The sequence below is a fragment of the Babylonia areolata genome, chromosome 18, assembly GCF_041734735.1.
Source record: "Babylonia areolata isolate BAREFJ2019XMU chromosome 18, ASM4173473v1, whole genome shotgun sequence".
NCBI classification, from domain to species: domain Eukaryota; kingdom Metazoa; phylum Mollusca; class Gastropoda; order Neogastropoda; family Buccinidae; genus Babylonia; species Babylonia areolata.
The window spans coordinates 34410851-34435176 of record NC_134893.1 but is presented as its reverse complement, the minus strand read 5'-3'; the positions used below and the strand labels follow the sequence as shown (position 1 = coordinate 34435176).

Below are 24326 nucleotides of genomic sequence, written 5' to 3'. Positions count from 1 at the left end.
GGCACAAGAAAGTTAATGTGTAATGTCAACGTCGATTTTGAGGGACAGGAGAGGGCGTTCACATAGAGTATAATGATAAGAACCGAAATTTACCTTCTCTCTCTCTCTCTCTCTCTCTCTCTCTCTCTCTCCGTGTGTATTGATATATAGTGTGCGTGTGTGTTAATGTGTTAGTGTGTGTGTGTGTGTGTGTGTGTGTGTGTGTGTGTGGTGTGTGAGTGAGTGAGTGAGTGAGTGAGTGAGTGAGTGAGTGTGTGCGTGTGTGTGTGCGTGTGTGTGTGTGTGTGTGTGTGTGTGTGCGTGCGTGCGTGCGTGCGTGTGTGTGTGTGTGTGTGTGTGTGTGTGTGTGGTGTTTGTGTAGAAAATGTGATTGATTCTCCAGAAAAATAAATTAATTTGAGAACAGAAAAAAAAATCTTTCAACTGAACAGAATTACAGATGTTTTCCACGTGAAGACACCTCCCCCCCCCCACACACACACACACAAACGAGCGCGCGCACATACACACACACACACACACACACACACACACATTCATGTAAATCATTATATTTGACTTTGAAACAACTTGGAGAGGGCTTTCCGCAGATATAATCATATATGCATCAAAAGCAGACCTTTGAATATATAGCATGGATCTTTGGAAAAATAAATAAAAGGATCAGAATAACAATCAGCAAAGGTTAATTATTATCCAGCAACAAAGCAAAACGAAGCAGAGAGTAAAGTTTAAAAAAAGAAAAAGAAAAAAAAGGGCATATGGTCACAAGTCACAGGTATCAGTATCAGTAGCTCAATGGGGTGCCAATGCGTTCGGACAAATCCATATACGCTACACCACATCTGCCAAGCAGATGCCCGACCAGCAGCGTAACCCAACGCGCTTAGTCAGGCCTTGAGAAAAAAAATCATTATTAATAATAATAATCATAATAATAAATAAATAATAAATAAAAAGGCAATGATGATAAATAAGCAAATAAGTGTAAAATATGCAGACACAAGTCACAGGATTAACACCGATAAAAAACAAAATAATTGAGATGGAAAAAGTAATAGTAAAATGAAGAAAAAAAAGTGATCAACAGAAATAAGCAGCAGCTGTTCTTCCTCTGTCTCCACCCCCCAACCACCCTCACTCAACCCCCCAGAGAAAAAGAAACAGAGGAAGAAGAAAGATTTAATCATCAAGTTTTGGTGTCTTTCTAAATCAGTCAGAAAGTATACCACGTACGTGCATATTTGCAGTATCTTTTAACTCGTATGATCCTATATTACCTACCCCTTTACCTTGTTTTGTGGATTTGTGTGTGTGTGTGTGTGTGTGTGTGTGTGTGTGTGTTTGGTGTTGTTTTTATTTTTTTTATTTTTTTTTTTACTTTATATATTTTGTTAATTTTATGCATTTATCCTGAACGTACACCTTTTTCGTTTGTTTGTTTGTTTTTTGTTTTTTTGCTTTGTTTTTTGTTAATTTTATGCATTTATCCTGAACGTAAACCTTTTTCGTTTGTTTGTTTTTTTGTGGGGTTTTTTTTTTTTTTTTGCTTTGTTTTTAATTATTCGGTTGATTAATTTTCGTTTTGATAATCTGCTAAATGTGTAAAATATTCTATAAAGTATTACTACAATTTGCATTTTAAGAAACTGAAAGGGGGAAGAATGAAAGAAGAATGAAAGAAGAAGAAGAAGGGGCCAGCGAACTGAAATAAAAAGGAAGAAAAAAAAAAGGAAAAAAAATATAGAAAGTAAAATGCATCCAACATTACGTTAACACGGACAGACATACACTGATGAAAAAAAAAGACAAAAAAGAAGAAAAAGAAAAAGAAACGAAAAAAAAAAATGAATAATACATAACACAAACTAATAAATAATAATGTAAAACTATCTACCGAGTACATGCAACCAGTAGCATGCCAACAAGTCATGAGATAACTAGTTCAAAATGCACCCAGTTACAATATGCCATTTATATCAGATCTATAGTGGAGGCTGACATACACAGACAGAAATGCAGAGAGAGTGACAGACAGACAGACAGACAATGGAACACAGATAGACGGAGAGAGAACAACAACAACAATTTGGTTTCGTTTTCCAAGACACGCATGCAGTCACAGCAAACACGCCCACACGACTCACAACAAATTCAAAACGGAAACACACACACACACACAAACACACACACGTATATACACACACACACACACACACACACACACACACACACACACACTCCATGACACAAAAAACACAAACCGGGAGCAAGGGTGGGACAAGGAGGAGCTAGCTGTTGAAGAAAGTAATGGTGAGGGTGGTGGGGCAGGTGTTGGTGGGGAGGGAGGGGGAAAGCAGGGGTCAGCCCGGGGGACAGTGGGAGTGGGGGAGGGGGCAGGCAGTGATGGTGAGAACAGAAGGGAGAAGGGCCGTAAGAGAGTAGTGGTCTGAACGTTTACAGGGTGTGCATAGGTTTTGGGATTCTCATTTGCATAAACACACCAGTGGACTGCGCCCCATCTTCCCTATCAACAGTCAATACTACATCCCTCGGTAGCCCAGCTGAATTGCGCCCAACAGAAACCTCCCACAACACGACAGTTTCATCAAGATACTGATGTTGGTCGTCAAGTGGAAGAAGGATAATTATTATGATGAACTAGCTGCTGTGACTGAACTAGGCGAAGAGTTTCTCGCGAGACAGACGGATGCTAACAACAACAACAACAACATATGCTGTAATATTTAACATTGAGTAAGTCTGGTCCTACATCAATGACAATCCTCTTTGTTGTAAAATCACTGTACGTATCAGCGTGTGTGTAGGTCTATCGATCGATCAGTCCAGTAAATCAATGCCGTTCCTCTCCAATCAATTGGTCTGGACTGTGTGTTGATTGGTCTAGTTGACCCGCAGTATTTACTTGCTCTTACTCTTGCGGTCTTTTGAGTGGCGTCTAGTTTGGCGGGGTTTTTTTGTGTGTTTTTTTGTTTGTTTGTTTTTTGCGGGGGGGGGGGGGGGGGGGGGGGGGGGGGGGGGGGGGGGGCATGGGGTTCTCTTAAAAAAAAAAAAAAAAAAGCATGAAGTATTAATCATTCTCCTTTTTTTTTTTTTACATCACGAGTGTACAACCCCCCTATACAGAAAAGATGACTTATATACGATTCAAAATAAGTGCGTTTGTAATTTACGACTAATAACGGAAACGTTTGTGATATGATCAACTTAGTGCAAGTTCGAAATCGTTTTGTATAAAACCTATTTAGTGTATTTTATCATATTTTATCATTTTATTTATTTTTTACTTCATAATATATATATATATATATATATATATATAATCATCGTGTGTGTCCGACAGTCACATACACGCTTCGCCATGCTGTATAAGAAGAAGAAATGAAGAAATGAACAAAAAATATTAATAATGTACTGGACAAATGCCTCACAACTTGACATAGTGCGGGGTAAAAGAAAAAAAAGTGAAAGAAAAATTATCGTCTAAAGTGTTCTACGATTTTTGTTTCAGAAAAAAAAAAAAAATCTCTTACAGAGAAAAAAAAATCACGTTGCAACCTGTTTCTGGACATCCTATCCTGGAGGGTAATTAATGAATGTAATTAATTGCACAATCAAGCAATAGTGCTAATGCTAACGACTTTAATCCTGCAATTGCAGCAAAGGGAAGTGAGATACTGGGGGAGGAGTGAGGCGTCGTGGCTGGGGAAGAGAAATGGGTGGTAGTGGTGGGGAGTTGGGGGGGGGGGGGGGCGGGAGAAGCTCTGACCTGCATACTAATATTCATGGTGGGGGCCGGGAGCTGGAAGGGGGCATGAGAGGGTTGGGAGAGAACACCCTGATCATCCAATAGTGTCGATTGTAAGACCGTAGCATACATCTATGTGAAAAAGGCGAAAGACATAGACGCACAACAATATTAACAACTTGCTTTCTGGAATAAAACACTGACTCAGTAACCAACTGATTGACTGATAACGATGTCGGTTTCGAAATGAATCGTTCTATTCACCAAAATTAAGCACACGCATTCGCACGTCTCACGCACCCATAAACATGCAAACACACACACAAATACATGTTATGCCTTCACACATGCACACCGATTGCGCTCACGCATTCAACACTGACAAGACAAAGCGGCATCCTCAACCTCACTGAATACGGTTACATCATGATTGTTCAGCTTTTAACTAGTATCAATGCATGGCATTTAACATTCACGACAACAACAATCGCAAACATGGCACGATTTATAAGCTGCATACTTCGTCAGCGCTCTCAGTGCTTCAAGCAACCCATACAAAGCCTCTTTATTTTCTTTCTTCTTTTTTTCTTTTTTTAACTACTAGCACGGATGAGGCCATTGATTGTCTCTTTTCGTCATTAGTGAAAAACAAACAAGAATAACTCTGCATCTATGATATCATAAAAAAAAAGGCGTGGCAACATTCTGGCAGTGTCAGCATTGCACAGAAACACAACTATTAGTCACGAGTTCAAACTGGTCACATGATCCGAACAGACGGGGGGAAAAAAACAAGAAAAGCGTCGTTTCTTTCCAACTTCACTCCACGTAGACTTCGTCGTTTTAATCATTTCTTGTATCACTTGCACACATGTTACAGAAACAAAACCAACCGTCACCACAGAAATGTTATTTTTCTTCGCACTATCACGATGAAAGTGGCTCAATGTCCGACACCATGCACGATTTTCACATTCAAGAATCCACGAATTGCTATTGCTCAATACATACTGGGACACCATCTTCACATATTGCTGTATTAAAAAACAAAACAAAAACAAAACAAAACAAAAAGACAAGAAAAAAACCCACAAAAAACCCCCAAACACCCAGTAAACACATCACCGCGAGCAATCATCGTGTTGCTAACAACAGGTCGTTCTTCAGCCAGCCCCTCCTAGCTGATGTCAGTGTTTGTTCTCTCACACGTGACTGAGGGGCTGGGGTTTGGCCGGCTGGTAGGTGGCACTGGTGTACTTGGTCATGCTCCTGTTGGCCTGGGAGTAGCTGTGCTTCTGGCACAGACCCCCGTTGAACACCTTGCGCCACGATTCCAGCGTCTTGCCAGTCCATATCCACACCCCGGAGGTGATGCCCACCACCAGACACATCAAGTACTTGAGCATGAACACAGAGTAGGTCGGCTTCACCTGGTCCTCTGTGCACTTGCACGTGTGTGCCGTCTCCCAGCGCTCCCGGAAGTGCTGCTCGTAGAAGTAGCAGGAGATGACGATGGTGGCGGGCACGGTGTACAGCACGGAGAAGACCCCGATCCGGATCATCAGCCTCTCCAGCTTGTCCGTCTTGCCGCGGCCCTGCTGCTTGATGACGTTGCGGATCCGGAAGAGGCTGACGAAACCGGCCAGGAGGAAGGAGGTGCCGATGATGAGGTAGACGAAGAGTGGCGCCAGCACGAAGCCTCGCAGGTTCTCTAGGCTCTGGTTGCCCACGAAGCAGATGCCGGCGATGGGGTCCCCGTCCACAGAGGACATGGCCAGCACGGCGATGGACTTGACGGAGGGGATGAGCCAGGCCGCCAGGTGGAAGTACTGCGAGTAGGAAGCGATGGCCTCCTGACCCCACTTGAGCCCTGCCGCCAGGAACCAGGTGAAGGTCAGGATGACCCACCAGATGGAGGAGGCCATGCCGAAGAAGTAGATGAGCAGGAAGACCACGGTGCAGGTGGCGGGGCCCGTGGTGTCGTAGCGCACTCTTCCCGCCTCACAGGCCACGCCCTCGTGGCCCACGATCAGCCGGATGATGTAGCCGATGGACACCATGAAGTAGCAGGCCGACAGGAAGATGATGGGCCGCTCGGGGTACTTGAAGCGCTGCATGTCCACGAAGAAGGTGGTGACCGTCATGAAGGTGGAGATGCAGCACAGGATGGACCACAGCCCGATCCAGAACGTGGAGAAGGTCTTCTCCTCCTCGCTGAAGTAAGGGCTGTAGCAGTTCACCGCGCAGTTGGAGACGCCTCCCGTGGTGATCTTGTTGTAGTAGCTGCTCGAGTTCTTGAACACTGGTACCAGAGGCTCGTGGCACTGACACTGGCAGTTTTTCATGGTGGTGGGTATGGTCAGATCCACACCGCCGTGGGGGATAGGTTCTACACCGTGGTGCTGTCCATCTCCAGGGTGGACCACAATCCCCCCAACTCCTCCTCCTCCCGCGGGAGGTTTACCTGTTGAAGGGTGGGGTTTGCCGCTGGGAGAAGGAGTCTGTCTATCAGTAGTGTTGGCGTCCATGCACAACTGATTCTTGTCACCGTATTTCGGCAGCTTGTCACAATTCATCTGCTCCGGCCAGGCGAACCCGTACTGGCGCATGAGAGGGGCACACCCCGCCTTGGCCCTCTCACACACCGAGCGACATGCCGGCAGGTGCTTCTTGTAGTTGCTCATACAGATGGGGGTGTACATGCTGCACAGGAAGAACTTGAGGTCCGGGGAGCACTGGATCTCCACCAGGGGCCAGAACTGGTGCACCTCCAAGCCGGCCTCCTCCTGCGTCTCGTGGTTGAACTGGTTGGGCATGTAGGTGAAGTTATACCCGATCCCTTTGCACATGGGGATTGTGATCTCCTGGCAGCGGCGGGCTTGCTCCCCTGCGTCTGCCACCCCCACCACACCCCCCATCAACAGCACCATCAACAGGGCGGCTGGAAGAAAGACGGGAACAACTCGTGCCACACCTCTGTTCGCCTCACGAGAAACAGAACCACTCCTTTCCATCCTTCCTTGACGTCTTGGCATAGTATGTACACAGTCACAGTTCCCAGCGGAACTCACAACGAAAAACTCCTCTTTGGTTGCCATGAAGAAAATCACCGCTGGGGTGAATATATCAAACAACCCAGGATCTTAAAGGGGGCCGGTGCACAAGAGGCAGGCTTGACCCCCAACAGGCAGCGGCTTGCAGCACCACTCACTATTACCACATCACGCTGGCTGGATCAGATAAAGGGGCAGCCAGACATCCAAGCGGCAGAATCGGTCCAGCATGTTTGGTCAGCATCCAACGCACAGGTTCACTGAGTTACAGTCACAAGACGAGGCCACACACATACACACACGTCCCTATGTTGCTACATATACACACTTCTATTCGTCCTCAAAAGCATCACTGGCAAATCCCTCATGACGTCAGGAGTGGTCACTGAAGTTCCACCAGCAACTTTTTACACGCGATTCCCCCCTCCTCTCTCTCTCTCGCTCTCCTAGTATTCTGCGGACAGAAGAGGGGTCAGTGGAGCGGACGGCGAGGCGTGTCCGTTCAGCAGTGGAGCGTGAAGTGGACTGGACAGGCCCCAGCTGCCAGGCCCACTGCGGGCAGTTTTCTGGGGTCCGGAGTAATCAGCTTAGGGCCCCACTTTTCCGCGGGGATTTGCTCGCCTGGCTATACCTCCACTGCTTATTCAGTGCTCTTGTTTACCATCGCTCAGTACATACAGCAGCGGAAACTGTTCGGGGAATGGGTTGGGGGGAGGGGGGGGGGGGACGGGTTGGTGTGTTTATCCACTGTACAGTTCTTTGAAACGTTTCCCCTTCTTTAAAACTAAAAATCTGATCCACAGAATACACACTGAATCAAAGAAACAATATTGTTAAAACAAACACACACACACACACACACACACACACACGCACAAACACACACACAAACAACCAACAAGAACACTGTAGACAGTCCTTGAAATTGTGCAGTAACTTTTCCTGTCTGGTTTCTATTCTTTCTTTTCTTTTTCCTTTTTTTTCCCCCTCTTTTCTTGTTTTCAGTTTCCCCTTCAAAGTTCGCCGCTACGTCGATTCCAGTCTATCTGAACAGTTTCACAGCACGTGCGCACAAACCACTACTCCTCACAGTTTTCGCCCCGGACCGTTTATTGGTCTTCTTCCGACGCCAGAAAGTTTGCTGACAAGTCCTCCTCACAAAGTGTTCCGTTTCACTGATGATGTTCCTGATCGTTGCTTTTCTCCCACAAAATACTCTCCTCACACAACAGGAAAGGGGTTGAAAAAAAGAAAAGAAAAAAAAAAATATCTCGTAGGGTGGGCTTGCCTTCACCAAGTAGTTACCTGAAGTAAGAAAGAGGAGCGAGAGAGAGAGAGAGAGAAAAGGGTAAATAAAAGAAAAATCGTCAAGCAGACTCCTCGCCCTCGTTGTTGCTCCTCCGCACGCTCATGTTTCGCTTTTTCCTCGACGGCGCCACTGCCACAGCCACAACACCCGCTTCATTACAACCATTCCTCCGCCTCTCCTTCTCCTCCTCCGCTCTCTTCCTCCACCCCGCCACCTCCACCCTCCCCGCTCGTCGTGTGTGACGTCAGCTGTCCGTCATCCAATGAGCGGGACGTTTAATTAGCCAGGGCCCTGCGCGCGAGAGAGAGGGCCTCCGCTTCCGCTGGCTGGCCCCCTTCCCCCAAAGACTCCGCCCCCCTCGTTTAGCAAGGCCCGCTTGAGGAAGTCCTTTCAGGCGCGAGGCGAGCCTCCTGAAAACAGAGATAGACATCTGAGACCCCGACTGGGGGTGCGCAGCGGAACATGTTTATTTGTCAAGCGACTAAATTTTCGGGTAGGGAGAGGGGGTGGGGAGGTGGAGGGGGGAACTGGCGGGTGGGTGGTGGGGAGGAAGGGGAGTGTGTGTAGTGTGTAAAAGGGTATGGTGTGGCGGGTGGGTTTGGGGGGGTGGGGGGGGGGCCTTAAAAGCCCGCTGAGTTTTGAGTGTGGCGATGGAAGGGGAGGGAAGCGGACACGTGTGTGTGTGTGTGTGTGTGTGAGAGAGAGAGAGGGAGAGGAGGGGGGAAGGGGTGGGGGAGAGATAGAGAACGAGAGAGAGAGAGGAGAGGACGGGGAATTAGAGTAACGGGTGTGGAGGGATGGTGTTCAATATTGGGACACCCTCCCACCCCCACCCCCACCTCCCTCTCCTCACCCTCCAACGACTCATTACATGACATGGGACATGGGGACACCGCGAGTCTGGCTTTGTCCACACACCACCCCTGTGGGAATCAATATAGTGGATGGCTGCTGGAAGGCGGTGGGGAGGGGAGGGGAGGGGAGGGGGGAGGGAAGGGACGGGGGCTCGGGGGTGGGTGGGGGGGGAGGGGTTATGAGGGTGGACTGGAGGTGGGGAGGGGGGGATCTTGGGAGGACACATGGGTGAGAGAGATCAGACTTCGAAGAGAAGCTGTGGAAAGTGAACGATGAAAACGAAAGGTTGACAGAGGGAGGGAGGAAAGCGTGAAAAATCAATGTAGAGAGATGAGATGCGGGTGGAAGGAGAAATGCCAACAGTGGGGATATTATTTTGAAATCTTATGCGAACTGACCTTGCTGCAGCAGCAAAAACAAACAAACACATCAATGAATAAAACAAGTCAAATAACAACGAGTAAAACGCAAGTGGAATGCTGAAAAAACAAACATGCACAGAGAGAGAGAGAGAGAGAGAGAGAGAGAGACAGACAGACAGACAGACAGACAGACAGACAGATGGACACAGAGAAGCACAGACTGTCAGCAGTATGGTCACCTGCACATGCTAACAAACCTTAACGCCATACCAAAGTAACTGTATGTGAATGTCGCCAGTTACAATGCCAACCTTGACGGTTGCGCACATTCCAAATAAAATGCACACACTTACACTGTTGATTCTTTTAGAAAAACAACAACAAACAAACAAAATCCGACACATTAGAAGAAAAAGAATGTGGAGTGAAAAAAAGATACATTAATCGTGGATGAAACGACTACCGATTAATCACATGTCTTATTTTGTGACCGACAGAACATGGAGTCAAAGAACAGCGTTCATATATACACAGTATCAGTTTCAGTATCAGTAGCTCAAGGAGGCGTCACTGCGTTTGGACAAACCCATGTACGCTACACCACATCTGCCAAGCAGATGCCTGACCAGCAGCGTAACCCAACGCCAGGGTATTGCAACGTATACTCCTGTGTCAGTCAACCCACTCCACTCCCCCAGCACCCTCACTTCCTCCTTCTCTCCCTTCTCCTCCTCCTCCCACACACACACACACACACACACAACAACAACCTCGCACATATGTTCGCTTCCACAGATACCTGTGAAGTCCTCAATACAGAAATACGGCCTTATAAAATAAAAAGCTGGTAACACGCCTCACAATCAATCAATCAATGAACCGATCAGTCATTGATTCGATCTTTTCTGCAGGGACCGAAGTGAACAACCCTTGTGGTGTGAAAGCTTCCCCCTCTCAACTTCTTTTACTTCAACATACTTTTATTTGCCACTCACTAACCCGACCAGTTCTCTCTGTCTGTCTGTCTGTCTGTCTGTCTCTCTCTCTCTCTCACACACACACGCACGCACACACACATAGAGGCGGCAGCGTAGTCCTCGCATGATTCTGATCATGGTCCTCTTGCGAAGATCCCACGATTAAAAAAAAGAAAAAAGACTGAAGAAGAAAAAGAAAACAAACAAACAAACAAACAAACAACCAAAAAACAACAACAAAAACAACAACAGAAAAATAACAACAAAACAAAAACAACAAACAAGCAAACAAACGTACATGAGGACCTGAATCAAGATCAAAATATTAATCGAATAATAAATTCATAAAAATGTAAATAAACAAGTCGAAAAGAAAGAAAAAAAGAAAAGAAAAAAGAAAAGTAAAATAAACAAGCAAAACCAACCTGCGCCTTCAGTTTCTTCCTGTACAAGTTTTTGCAACCACGACTCGACAAGAACTCTTCTCTTCGTCTCTTTTCGTATTCCTCTGTCAGGTGGCACAGGCAACACACACTTTTGTCTCAATGTTAGTTAATCTACTACGCGCCCTCAGACGCATATGTAACGCACCCTTAGACGCATCAAACGCACACACTGATCGAAGGACGTCCCCTTGAAGACTAACTCCTCTAATTTACCTTCACAGCCCAGACGGAGGCTTCACAATAACCAGAAGACTCTCGCTCTAACTCTTTCTCTTTTCGGTCCGAGCCAAATATAAAAACGCCACTGTTCGTCGCTGCCCAGTGATGGCGCAACCATCCGCCCCCTAACTGTCCACTTTCCTTCCTTCCTTCCCATCCCCAACGACCACCGAATAATCACATGTCATATTTTGTGACCGACGGAACATGGAGTCAAAGAACAGCGGTCATATAATACACCAGTATCAGTATCAGTTTCAGCTCAAGGACCCCCTTCCCCATTCCCATGTCAGCCTGGAAAACGTCATCATTTGTCACGGCTGGGCTGACGTAGTGCGGCTCCGCGGGGTCTATCTGGACTGACCGGTCACGTCCAACCCAGCGGTCAAGCTAGTGGCCAGTACAGTAGTGTAGTGTCCATTGTTGTCCGGTTAATGGAAAGTTCAATTACCTGCGCTGTTTTCAAGGGTGCGTGTGGGGAGGGGGCGGGGGGGGGGGAGGAAGGGTTAGGGGGGATGAGCAGGGACTTGAAATGGCCCCTTTAATCTTCTTTGAATGGACTTCAGTCTCGTGAAGTTGGTTGGATCTTCGACGCCTGGAGAAATAGAGACGGAGCAGAAAGAGAAAGGACTGGAGGAGTGGTGGTGGGAGGGGGTGAGGATTGGGGGTGGGGGGGGGGGGGGGGGGCGGGGGGAGGAAGGTGTGTAACGAGCAGTGCCGATACGGTTTGAGGCAAAGTCGTAAACAGTGAATTGTTGTGAGCCCTGCTTTTGTCCGCGCCCCTTCTGAATTGAAGTGGCGTTAAAGTCAACTGCGGCTGGTGAGAACGGAAAGAGAGGGTTCATTGTGTGTGTGTGTGAGTGAGAGACAGAGACAGAGAGAGACAGACAGAGACAGAGATGTTAAGATTAACGTCTCTCTGTCTGTCAAGACGCCTCTGTCAGATGACATAAAAAAAATCATTGCACTTGTAGTTATTAAATGCAGCGGAGATAATTCAACGTGATCAATTTTAAATATCCTGTACCTGGTAAACAGACGAATAATGATTGCACATTTGTCGGTCTTTTAGTCAAAATAAAAGAGACTGACAAAAGACCGACAAAAGTGCAGACAGGGGAGGTGGCACATTTTCTCCTCTGTGTTTTTCTTTCGTCGCTTTGTAGTGATAATCCAAACGGACTGCCTTGCTCACAATATAGCGACACCCGAAAAAAGAAAAAAAAAAAAAAAAGCTTTTTATCTATCTGCCGTCCTCCCTCTTCCTCCATCTCTCCTTCCCTTTCCCCCGAACTATCCCTCCTCCCTCTCCTCATTAACCTTTGGCTGTCAAACACTTCGAGTGAAATCAGACTGCCTTTGGTCAATTCCATGTCGAATAAATCATGCCGCGATTTTTTTTCTTCTCTCATGGCCTGACTAAGCGCGTTGGGTTATACTGCTGGTCATACATTCTCTCTCTCTCTCTCTCTCTCTCTCTCTCTCTCTCTGTGTGTGTGTGTGTGTGTGTGTGTGTGTGCATTGCTGAATGGACTGAGTTTCAGTTTCAGTTTCACTTTCTCAAGGAGGCGTCACTGCGTTCGGACAAATCCATACACGCTACACCACATCTGTTGAGCAGATGCCTGACCAGCAGCATAACCCAACGCGCTTAGTCAGGCCTTGAGTGCATGCTTACATATTTGTGTACCTATGAAAGTGGATTTCATTTTACGTAATTTCGCCAGAGGACAACACTCTCGTTGCCATGGGTTCTTTTTCAGTGCGCCAAGTGCGTGCTGCACACGGGACCTCGGTTTATCGTCTCATCCGAAAGACTAGACGCTCAGTTTGATTTTCCAGTCAAACTTAGGAGAAAGGGCGAGAGCGGGATTCGAACCCACACCCTCACGGACTCTCTGTATTGGCAGCTGAGCGTCTTAACCATTCTGCCACCTTCCTCCTCGAATGGACTGAACGACAGCTTAATAGCAATAAAATTCGTTCCTTCGTTCTCTCTCTCTCTCTCTCTCTCTCTGTGTGTGTGTGTGTGTGTGTGTGTGTGTGTGTGTGTGTGTGTGTGTGTGTGTGTGTGTGTGCATTGCTGAATGGGCTGAACAGCTTAACAACAATAAAATTTGCTCTCTCTCTCTCTCTCTCTAGCAGAATTTCATGTTTCCAGAGAGAAATAGAGAATGATGATAAACAAAGAGAGAAACAAAAGAAAGCTAGCGTTGCAACGAAGTAAAGGAACCACAACGAATCATAGAACGATGGCACTTTTAAGTGTTACGATTATGTGATGTTTTAACAAACAGATAACGCTTCAAAATTAATAGATATGACATGATGGCACACATAACACGACTTGATTTAAAAAAAAAAAAGCATTATAGAAACACACACACACACACACACACACACACACACACACACACACATATATATATATATATATGGGGTTACATAATGTTGCATTAGTAAGGAAAAAAATCTACAAAAAAGACCGGGGTGTCGAACAGATAAAATGTATAACACGAACACGATTGTATCTGATAAGATAAAGCAAGGAGAAGAAGAAGAAGCAAACAATTTACGAACATCGCCTTTCTATTACACATTTTGGGTTCAACAGATTGAACATACTCTGATAAATGTCGACATATAAAGTGCCTGATCGAAGCGTGCAGTGCTGGAAAAATACGCCCTGCTCCTCAGAAGACAATGTCAGAAAATATGTTTATTGATTACATACATACACATGCACGCACATACACATATATGCATACGCTACACATACACACACACACACACACACACACATGCACGTACACGATGAATCGAGGTGTTCATACATGTCCTAAATCGAAAGAGTATCATTTATTAATCAATAACATTAACATTCTCGGTTCTCTTTCCTTACATATCGTCAGCATTATTATCATTGCCCTTTTTTTCTTCTTCTTTTTCGAACTGTTCTTTTCAAGAAAAGTTGTTCAGCTGCTCTCTCAATTGGTTTTAAAATTTGACATGGTTTTCGATCGGCCCAGTATAATGAACCCTTGCGGTCAGCAGGGTTATGTAAGTAACATGATTTCGTTTGCCTTTGACCATCAGTAAGCATTACTGTTATCGTCACCATTATCACCATTATCATGATCACTTCTGTTGGACTTTGCCAGAGTGCCTATAGCAGTAGCACAATCGCTTCTAACTTGCAATGAAAAAAAGAAGACTCGGGAAGACAGGTGATGGTAAATGGTGTTGGTACCCTTCTGCTGCCACTCAGATGATGAACATTGGCAAGATCACGGGGCTCTCCAGTCAACAACTAGTACTCCTCCTCTTCCTTCTACTAATCATAATAATAATCATGATTATAATAATCATAATCATAAAGACTGTATTGGCCTCTAGCAGTCCATCTTCAACAGAGAGTCGTGAACTTTCTCTGTCGGGAACAGTTTCACAGTTTTCAGTTTCAGTTTCTTAAGGTGTCACTGCGTTTGGACAAATGCACATATACGCTGCACCACATCTGCTAGGCAGATGCCTGACAGCAGCATAACCCAACATGCTAATCAGGCCTCTAGTGCATGCCTATACACATACATTTTGTGTATCTACCAGAGTGGATTTCTTCTACAGAATCTTGCCAACACTTGGGCTGCCATGGGTTCTTTTTCTGTGCACTAAGTGCGTGATGCACAAAAGGAACTTCGGTTTATCGTCTCATGCGAATGACAAGACGCTCAGTTTGATTCCCCAGTCCAACTTGGGAGAAAAGGCGAGAGCGGGAATCGAAACGGACCTTCACGGATACGCTAGTGGCAGATAAAGCGTCTTTACCACTCTGCCATCTTCCTCCCTCTGCCAGGAACGCGTGACAAGAACCAAGAATCGCCTGCACACATATAAGGTAAACAAAACTGGGGATGACCTAACCTCCGGATACAGGAGGATTTTCTCACGAGAATCCCCACGCCCCACTTGTCTCTAGAACTTGAGTTGAGCCCTGGCAGAACGCCGGACCAAGTCTTACCCTCCCATGCCACACAACCCGCCAAGCCTGGTGGGATTACTCCTGTCACCACCGGGAAAATAAAACCACACAGGCAGCCTGTGGGACGATCGTGACGACAGCTGTCCGTCACTCACGCCGATCCTTCTGGAGGGGGCTTTGAGAAAGAGTTTTCCCCCATCTACCTACCGTTCACCTGTAGGTTGCATAAGTCCCACTCCAGGCTCGAACAGAGGTCTACGGGGCCCATCAGAGCAGGCCATCCGTCCGATCAGTGTCACCGTTATCGCGGGCTGTCGGCTTAGTTTCGTAATGCCCGCCCTTGTTGGCTTGTCACAGCTGAGAGGGGCACATCACTCTGGCAGCAGAGTCGTGGGAGTTGTCTCGACCTTTCATCCCCTGTGACCCAACTTTTGGATTGATAAAAACGCTGGTTCCCCTTCCACGTGTCGCCAATCTGTCTTGGGACGTTTCAAGCTGCTCCTACACGACATCCTGGCCCTGCCACAGTGTCACACTCTCTAAGCAAGACGAGCGTCTGGGCCTGACGCGCATCATTTATTACCGCCAACGTTTAATCTTGCTTTAGTCTGGACATCTTGCATGTACAGCCCCCAAACTCGGCCAAGCACATGTTATTCTTGAACGCGAACAAGTTGTGTGTGTGTGTGTGTGTGTGTGTGTGTGTGTGTGTGTGTGTGCTAGAAAGAGAGACAGGTGTAGGGTATGGAGAGAAAGCTGGAAGGGACTGACAAGAAGAGGACTGTGACTGGGGGAAAAAACAAAACCACTTAAATTACTTACGATGACTTATTACGCATCACTGCCTTCAAAAATTCACGAACGCAACCCAAGAAAAAACCAGCAACCAATCAACAACAACAACAACAAAACTTGATCCAACCAGACCGAGGGATTTCTCTCAACGCAACACTATTCATGCAACTTAAGAACCAAACCAAATGCACTGCCCACCGCAAGGTTCCCCACAACGGACACAAACGCAAACTGCACCAGGTAAGGCTGCTTCACAAGCTGACCATTAGATGCTGAAGAGGGGTTCACAAAATCCCCATCCTCGACTCTTCAACCGTATGTGACTTTTCTGCTTATACATGTCACCTCAATCAATCAACACCTTCAATTAATGTAAATCGCGACTGTTCTGCGCGCACAGGTAATCTCAATCAACACCTTCAATCAATGAAACCGCGACTGTTCTGCTCACACAGGTAATCTCAAGCAACACCTTCAATTAATGTAAATCTGGACACAGCCCGGGCGTTTTCCAAACCTACGTTGCAAACTTCCTGTCTCTGTAAACGCGTCTGGATCGATGGCCATGAATGAAGACGGTATAACACGTGGTATGCTAGGTTAAAGATACTCTCACTGGGAAAGAAACTAACAATCAAAAACAGAAAAGTCACAAAATTTAGTAATATATATATGATTACTTGTGGACGAAAATGAAAAGCGATGCCCGCGAAGAACAAATACCATAATTTATTTGAAACAACCCCCAGTACAAACTATCCTGCCTTGTTGAAGTCGTCACTCTTACTCTCAGTGACATTATCCCAGGCCTTTATAATAGTTTCGTATGGCTAATCTATATATCCTATACATCTCCACCGCATCTGAGGTGGTGAACTGATACGAGGGCTGCTTGGTCTTCTAGATTCACACACCCAGCGGCAAATACGCAAATCATTTACTGGGAGGCGCGAAGAGGCGGGAAGTGTATAGGTTCCCTCTGCCACTGTTTCCGAGGCTTTGGGCAAGGTGCTTTGTGACGCTGATTCCCGAAGGATGTCTGCTGTTCTCCTGGTTTTTCAGGGCAGGCCGGTGTGTGACGAACTGTTCCCACAGGATACATGCCGCGCGGCAGATGCTTGGAATTTTTTATTTTATTATATATATTTTTTTAATTATTTAATTTGGTCATTTATTAGCGCTTGTGTGTGTGTGTGTGTGTGTGTGTGTGTGTGTGTGTGTGTGTGCATTTTGCTACTGAACAGAACTTTATTAGCGCTTGTGTGTGTGTGTGTGTGTGTGTGTGCATTTTGCTACTGAACTTTATTAGCGCTTGTGTGTGTGTGTGTGTGTGTGTGTGTGTGTGTGTGTGTGTGTGTGTGCATTTTGCTACTGAACTTCTCACTGTTCCAGTGGATGTTCTTAACCAGTGACTTAAAAAGAAATCAAAGTCAACAAATTACAATCGGAACTAGAAAGAGCACAGTGAATCTGTTAAGTCTTGTATTCTTTTTTTCTTTTCTTTTTTTTTTTTTTTTTGTGTCTTTTTTCCTTCCTTTTTTTTCAAATCCTTAGTGTACCAGCCCCAATGGCATGTAGGGCTCATTTACAGGGAAAATGGCAAGCAGATCGGCGCCACGTACACTGTTCCCAGAGAATATAATATCAAGACTCGCTGCGTCTTTTTGCTCTAAGTTTTTGTTATGGTCATTATCAAGTGCTCGTAACTGTACATATGTCTTTGTGTTGCAACTGAATATTTCGGCCCATTTTCCCAGTGGACGGTATAACTCACAAGTTGATCATTTTACATCACATCACATTATATATTTATATATTTTTTTTTTCCTTCTTTTTTTTTTAATAAATAACTAGTATTGACATTTTGCGACCTTCACTGGACGTTGCCAGGTCTTTTCTTGCGCCTTTTGCCTTCCACCCATATTGGAGCGTGTGGAAAGTTCATTTTCACGGAAGTGTGAAGTTAGATCCCACTGGAGTCTCACAGCCTCGGAAGGCCTTCAGGCAACTGGTTAAAAGCCTTTGCATCAAAAGCGAAGACCGCTTCTTGACACTGTTGCCAAAAGATGCGTGCGGTCGCTATCTAACTGGTTGGCTGGGGGCTTTGTACTGTCGTTGACAAAGCCCGTGGTATGCGTGTACGTACTTGTTTAGTTGTTAATGAACTTCCCCCCGTTTGTCCCAGTAACTTTGTATAGCGAGATAAACTGGGTATCGACATTTTACAACCTTCCGATCTTTTGAGAGCTAGCAAAGGCAGAATGCTAAGGCTCTTCTTGCACGTGTTCCGTACTACGGGTCGGTTGCATGCGGAGGACTCATTTTCAAGCAAGTGCGAAGTCGCTCCTGATGGGGAGTTTCACTGACTCACTCTTGTCTTCGGGCAGTTTCTGTCTTGAGTCTCACAGTGACACAGACCTGGGCGCTGTGTGCTACTGTTCCCAATGAAGCCGCTGCCTTTCTATCGACCCACGCAAAGAATGAAAAAAACTTCTGACGACCACCCCCCCCCAACCCTCGCCCCCCCACCCCCACCCCCCACCACCCCCCCGACGGCTCCCTTGAACAACCCAGATCTTCTATTCGAACCGACTGTCTGTTCTTGACAGAGGTTCTGTCGTCACCTTCGACGACTCAAGCGACGAACAACTTGAAGTTTAGAGCGAAGGCTAATACGTCGTTAAACTGAACGTCAAGCTTTGATGTCTTTCTTTTGCTTGCTCGTTTTTTTTTTTTTGTTTTTTTTTTTACTGTATGAACTGCACGCTTTTATTCTTTTTAGTGTGTGTGTACGCGCGCACGTACTTTTTTATGCCAGTATGTGTGTTTGCCTGTTGGCGGTCTCTTATTAAAACGTCCATGTCAGTTGAAAGAAAAGAAAAGAAAAGAAAAACAACAACCCAAAACAGCCTATAATCATAAATATTTGATTGCAGTTCTGCTCCTCTTTAATTATCCGAGGAGTAAATTGAAGGAATGGTCAACGCCAGAGGCATACCCACCTGCATTGTGCTGGTACAGGAGCTTGGGGAAAAAAACAAGCAAAAAAACACAAAAACAAAACAACAACAAAAAACAAAACAAAACAAAAAACTGACATTGTGCATATTTTCTTTCTTACCCCCCACCACACCATTTTATTTTTAAAATTATTATTATTATTATCTTTTTTTTTTTTAAGGATTTGCGACGGGAAGCTAACTGATATATACTTTTTGACTATGACCGGATTTTGTTCTACACTTTTTGACGATGGATAGACTGTGTTCAGCAGAGCTGTAAACTGCGAACAATCAGACTGAAATCAACCACTGTCCCTTCCGAAGGCTGCGCATGCCTAAGACCTATGGACACAGACTGTTTTCTTTTCAATCGCCAAAGACATGGAACAAGCTCCCTGATAACCTCCGTCATTATGATTCCCTCGCATCTTTTAAATCTCGTCTCAAAACTCACCTTTTCCCTCAGCAGTAAGTTCAATTGTGGCAGGCCCACTTCCTTTGCGTCAGCTGTGCTTGACTATGTTTACTACATGCATGTATATGAATGTGTATTGTGTGCGCGTGCGTTTATGTAAGTTTGTGCCTGCCTATGTGTGCGTATGTGTTATGGCAGCTGTTAGATACACATGTATTATTAAAATGTATGTACGCAGTGTGTGTGTGTGCGTGCATGTGTGTGTAGTCATATTTTGGTGTGTGTATGTAACATAGATGTAATGTTTTATGTTAAAGCGTTTTTGTAAAGCACCTAGAGCAGATTTCTGGATAGTGTGCTATTTAAGTATCCATTATTATTATTATGCCGACTACTCGTCTTCAGCGAGGTGCAGAGTATCTAGATACCGAAGTCCGACAGAGCGAGTTTAGTTTTCTTTTGTCTCTACCTGTCCCAATGGTAATGTGCTGTGTTCTACTGTTCAACCAAGGATGAATGTATTGTGTTTGAAGCTGTTTATTGTTCGTGTGTGTGTGTGTGTGTGTGTGTGTGTGTGTGTGTGTGTGTGTGTGTGCATGCGTGTTTGTGCGTGCGCGTACGTCTGTATAATGTAAATGTATGCACACGTGCATGTGGGTGGGTGTGGATGTGTGTACTTGTATGTCTGTAGTTGTTTTGTTTATTGCATGTATATGTATATTCCTTTGTTGTGTCCCCCCCCCAATCCCCCCTGAGCTTCTATTTTCTTATTTTCGAGTGTGCAAATTATCTTCACAGACATGGTAAACCCACGGCCCAAGACAAGAAGGTAATTCTGCTTGGCCTTTTGGTAAGAGCATCCTCCCTAGCCAGCTTTCAACCATCGAGCTCGATGTGCCGTGTTTCACTGCCGAGTAACTCTTAACAAGAAGAACTATATCCTTGTCAGCGGTGACAGCTTATTCAATCAAAAAAACAAAAAAAAACAAACAAAAAAACAAACACCAAACAACAACAACAACAAAAACAACCCCAAAACAAACAAACCAACAGTCAGAGAAACTGCCTTGAACCTTCTGTTATTCAGTTTAGGCCGGCGCTGGGCATCGATCCTCGATGTGCAGCGAACAGCTCGACGTCGGTCCCGAACAGTTAACGTATGTAACGTTTAATTCTCGGTGAATGAAAATCTATGAGGACCTTCCTTGATTCTTGGGTTTGCTTCCGCTGCTGTCCTGTATAAACATTTTACAATAATGGCTGATAGGACCACCTACACAAAAGTTCAAGAAGGATTCAAACTCTTGATCCACAGATTGGTCACGTGACCTTCAGCACCTCTTCCTGAATCTATGTTTGCCAAATCTCCCACCAAAATGATCAACGAAGTTCCACTATTTATTTATTTTACCGATTAACTCCCATCAAAACTGACGCATGTAACGTTTACCGATTTCGTTCAATGACATTTTCGTCGGGATCTCCGAGAAGCACCGGGCTTCGTATCGATGGAGGATCGACGCCGAGCTACTTCGAATTAATTAACCCTGCCCGGACCTTCACGCGACACGAACACAGCGAGAAGGACAGAAGACTATGTGGTCCAGACCACCTCCACCCTCCACCTACCACCCCGGTCCTCCCTCCCCCCTCCCCCGTCCCATCAGCAATCCTGTCCCCCTCGTGGAATTCCCTCTCTCAGCCTCTTGGGACCTGGCCCCCCCTCCCCCTTCCCCCGAACCTCCCTGAGGTCCACAACCCAACCCCTCCTCCTTCGCAACCCCCCCCACCCCCACCCCCCACCTCTCCCTCCCCCACACAACAACTTTCAAAACCCTTCAGGGGTGTCCGGGCCACGCTTTCAGAAGAAACAATTGTAAGCCTTTCAGTGCAGAGTGGTGCTGTGATTGACCCTTGCTGTTTGTTCCCTGGGGCTCCTTGCTCCCTAGCTATGCTCCCCGTTTACTCCCAATGCTCTTCTCGCAGCACTCCCCCCTCTCTCTCTATCTCCCTCGCACCTGTCAGCAGGGTCACATAATACACACACACACACACACACACACACACACAGAGTCATGGGCCGTGAGAAACAGATGGAGGTGGGGATGCTTGAAGCCTATTGTGCCCCTCAAAGTTTCTGACGGGCCGCTTTTAGCTGTGGAGACGGGGCACGGTGGGGTGGTATGGTCCTTGCGTCAATATGTACCTGGGGGAGCATTGTCTGCGAGTGACGGGTGGGTCCCTTCAGTCTGTTTGGTGTGAGAGTAGTGTGGACGTCGGTGCCGGGTTTTGAAGTTTTCTAAGCTAATGGAGAGGGGGATGGGTTGGGTTGGGTTGGGTTGGGTGTGTGGGAGGGCGAGATGTGTTAGATTGGGGTGGGGTAAGTGGGGAAGTGGGGGCAGGTTGAATTCCGTTTGGTGAGTTCCTCAGTTGGGAAATTTAATTGCATTGAGGCTACTGTGGACTGAAAGTTGTAGCGTGGTACGTGTGTGTCTGCGCGCGCACGCACGTGTATTTTGTTTGCCCAAGACGATAAACCGAGGTCCCACAGCGACAAAAGAGTTACCCATGGCAACTTGTGTGGAAAAAAGACATTTTGGTAGAAGTTAAACAAACACGCATGCAAACAGAATCACACACACACACACACACACACACACACCACACACACAAAACCGAAGAAAATGGTGAACACCGCACAGAGGCGACGCGCGCTGCCAGTGAACAGCAACCCGAAGTTCACACAAAGAAACCTGCTGTGATAAAACGAAATACAATACAATACAATACAAAACAATACAACACAATACAAAAAACAATACATTACCAAAAATTGCAATACTATGCACTACAATACATCACATCTGATTGCATCGAGCGTTTTCTCTGTTGATGGACAGACTAGGTATCCGAATCACACTGGTGCCCAAAACACTGCACAGAACACGGCTGGAGGGCAGCAGTAACAGACCATGAAGGTCCGGACCAGCCTCCCATCACATCCTTCTTCCTGACAACCCGGGATCACCCATGGCTGGCCGTAAAAAGATGGCAGCGACAGTCGAGAGAACTTAAAACTGCGCCGGCTTTGGAGTTTTGGACAGTGAAATAAATTGATGGCACACAGCACATTCGAGTCGCCGGCGGACACTCGACGCGGGGGGGAGGAGGAGAGACGTGGAAGAACATAGAAACTACAATGGTGACATGCGACGTGTCCCTTGTGGGGGGGGGGGGGGGGGGACTAGGAGACAGAGGTGATGCCATAAAATAGCGCCTGCAGCTCTTTAGACTTTACTGAGGATCACTGTATGTTTCAGTTTCAGGTTCAGTAGCTCAAGGAGGCGTCACTGATTTCGGACAAATCCATATACGCTACACCACATGTGCCAAGCAGATGCCTGACCAGCAGCGTAACCCAACGCGCTTAGTCAGGCCTTGAGAAAAAAAGTAAATAAATAATGAATAAATACATAAAAAGAGAACTACTACTAATAATAATATGGATAAGCGCAAAAACTTGAAGTCAACTATAAGCGAAAAAAAAAAAAAAAAAAAAAAAAAATCACACCGGGACGGACATTTTGCTCCTGTATTTCCCCTACAGAGACCCCATCTGATGTGGAGTTTGAGTGGCCCCACCCACAGCTTCTGTCTTTACAGAAATGCGGTATGCTTCGTATTCAACCAGTTCTTCAATGTCAAAACCTTCCGGTGGTAACTTTTCAGTGACGTTATACCATAATAATTTTATGTAAAACGAAGCCATTGCTACTTGTGTTGACGTTCGTAAAATGAGCGCACGGCTCTTCCAAGAGGATGACTGTGTGGATCATGTACAGCTGGGTTCAATGCACCCAAGCTGTTCATGGCATGGGTCTTGGTTCAATGAAGTCTGCGTTGTTCGGGACAGGGGGTGGGGGTGGGGGTGAGTTCTGGAGCTTACATTACTGACAGTAACCGTATTTATACTCTGCAAGGTTCATTCATGAAGGAAGTGTGAGTTCATGCAAAAAACAAAAAAACAAAAAAAAACAAAAAAAAAGGGGGGGTGGGGGGTGGGGGGGGGGGGGTCAGAAGCTGCTGCCCGTTTTAACACAGCAGTGGTTTGTATGACGTCTGTCCGCCAGGACAGATCATGGATTTGCATCTCTGTTTTGTTCAATTATGTATTTGGTATGTAGGCCTACCTATTTCTTTATATTGTTCAGCACCCGTTGTGATTCTACATGTTGAAGTCTTCATCTAAGAATTTCAGTATTCGTCGCTTTTAACATTATCATATGAAGGAGCTTTTGAATCAACAAAACAAAAAGTATCCTTCCTTCTCCTCACCCCACCAGCCTCCCTCCCCTATTGATTTTACGTGCCACCTGTAGTTGCAACAGATAGACGATGAGGAGGACCGTACACAGGGTTCACTGTTGACTGTCTGTCACCAACATCACTAAACAGGGTTCATACTGTTTGACTGTCTACTGTCTGTCACCAACACCACTAACACAGGGTTCATACTGTTTGACTGTCACCAACACCACTAACACAGGGTTCATACTGTTTGACTGTCACCAACACCACTAACACAGGATTCATACTGTTTGACTGTCACCCACACCACTAACACAGGGTTCACACTGTTTGACTGTCACCAACACCACTAACACAGGGTTCACACTGACTGTCACCAACACCACTAACACAGGGTTCATACTGTTTGACTGTCACCAACACCACTAACACAGGGTTCACACTGACTGTCACCAACACCACTAACACAGGGTTCACACTGTTTGACTGTCTGTCACCAACACCACTAAACAGGGTTCACACTGTTTGACTGTTTGTCACCAACACCACTGACACAGGGTTCACACTGTTTGACTGTCTGTCACCAACATCACTGACACAGGGTTCACACTGTCTACTGTCTGTCACCAACATCACTGACACAGGGTTAATACTGTTTGACTGTCTGTCACCAACACCACTGACACAGGGTTCATACTGTTTGACTGACTGTCACCAACACCACTGACACAGGGTTCATACTGTTTGACTGACTGTCACCAACACCACTGACACAGGGTTCATACTGTTTGACTGACTGTCACCAACACCACTGACACAGGGTTCATACTGTTT

The 24326-nt window shown here is 46.0% G+C and overlaps 1 protein-coding gene across 2 annotated transcripts in view; it reads right to left on the bottom strand.

Moving 5' to 3' along the window:
• Nucleotides 1-4400: 4400 nt before the first annotated feature.
• LOC143291951 (frizzled-5-like) overlaps nt 4401-24326 on the bottom strand; it is a 79374-nt gene continuing 59448 nt past the window's right edge. For both annotated transcript variants that reach the window (XM_076602102.1, XM_076602101.1), the window contains one exon: nt 4401-8541. In XM_076602102.1, the coding sequence (XP_076458217.1) occupies nt 4972-6867 (1896 nt within the window). In that variant the 5' untranslated portion in view covers nt 6868-8541 and the 3' untranslated portion in view covers nt 4401-4971. The remainder of the gene's footprint in view (nt 8542-24326) is intronic.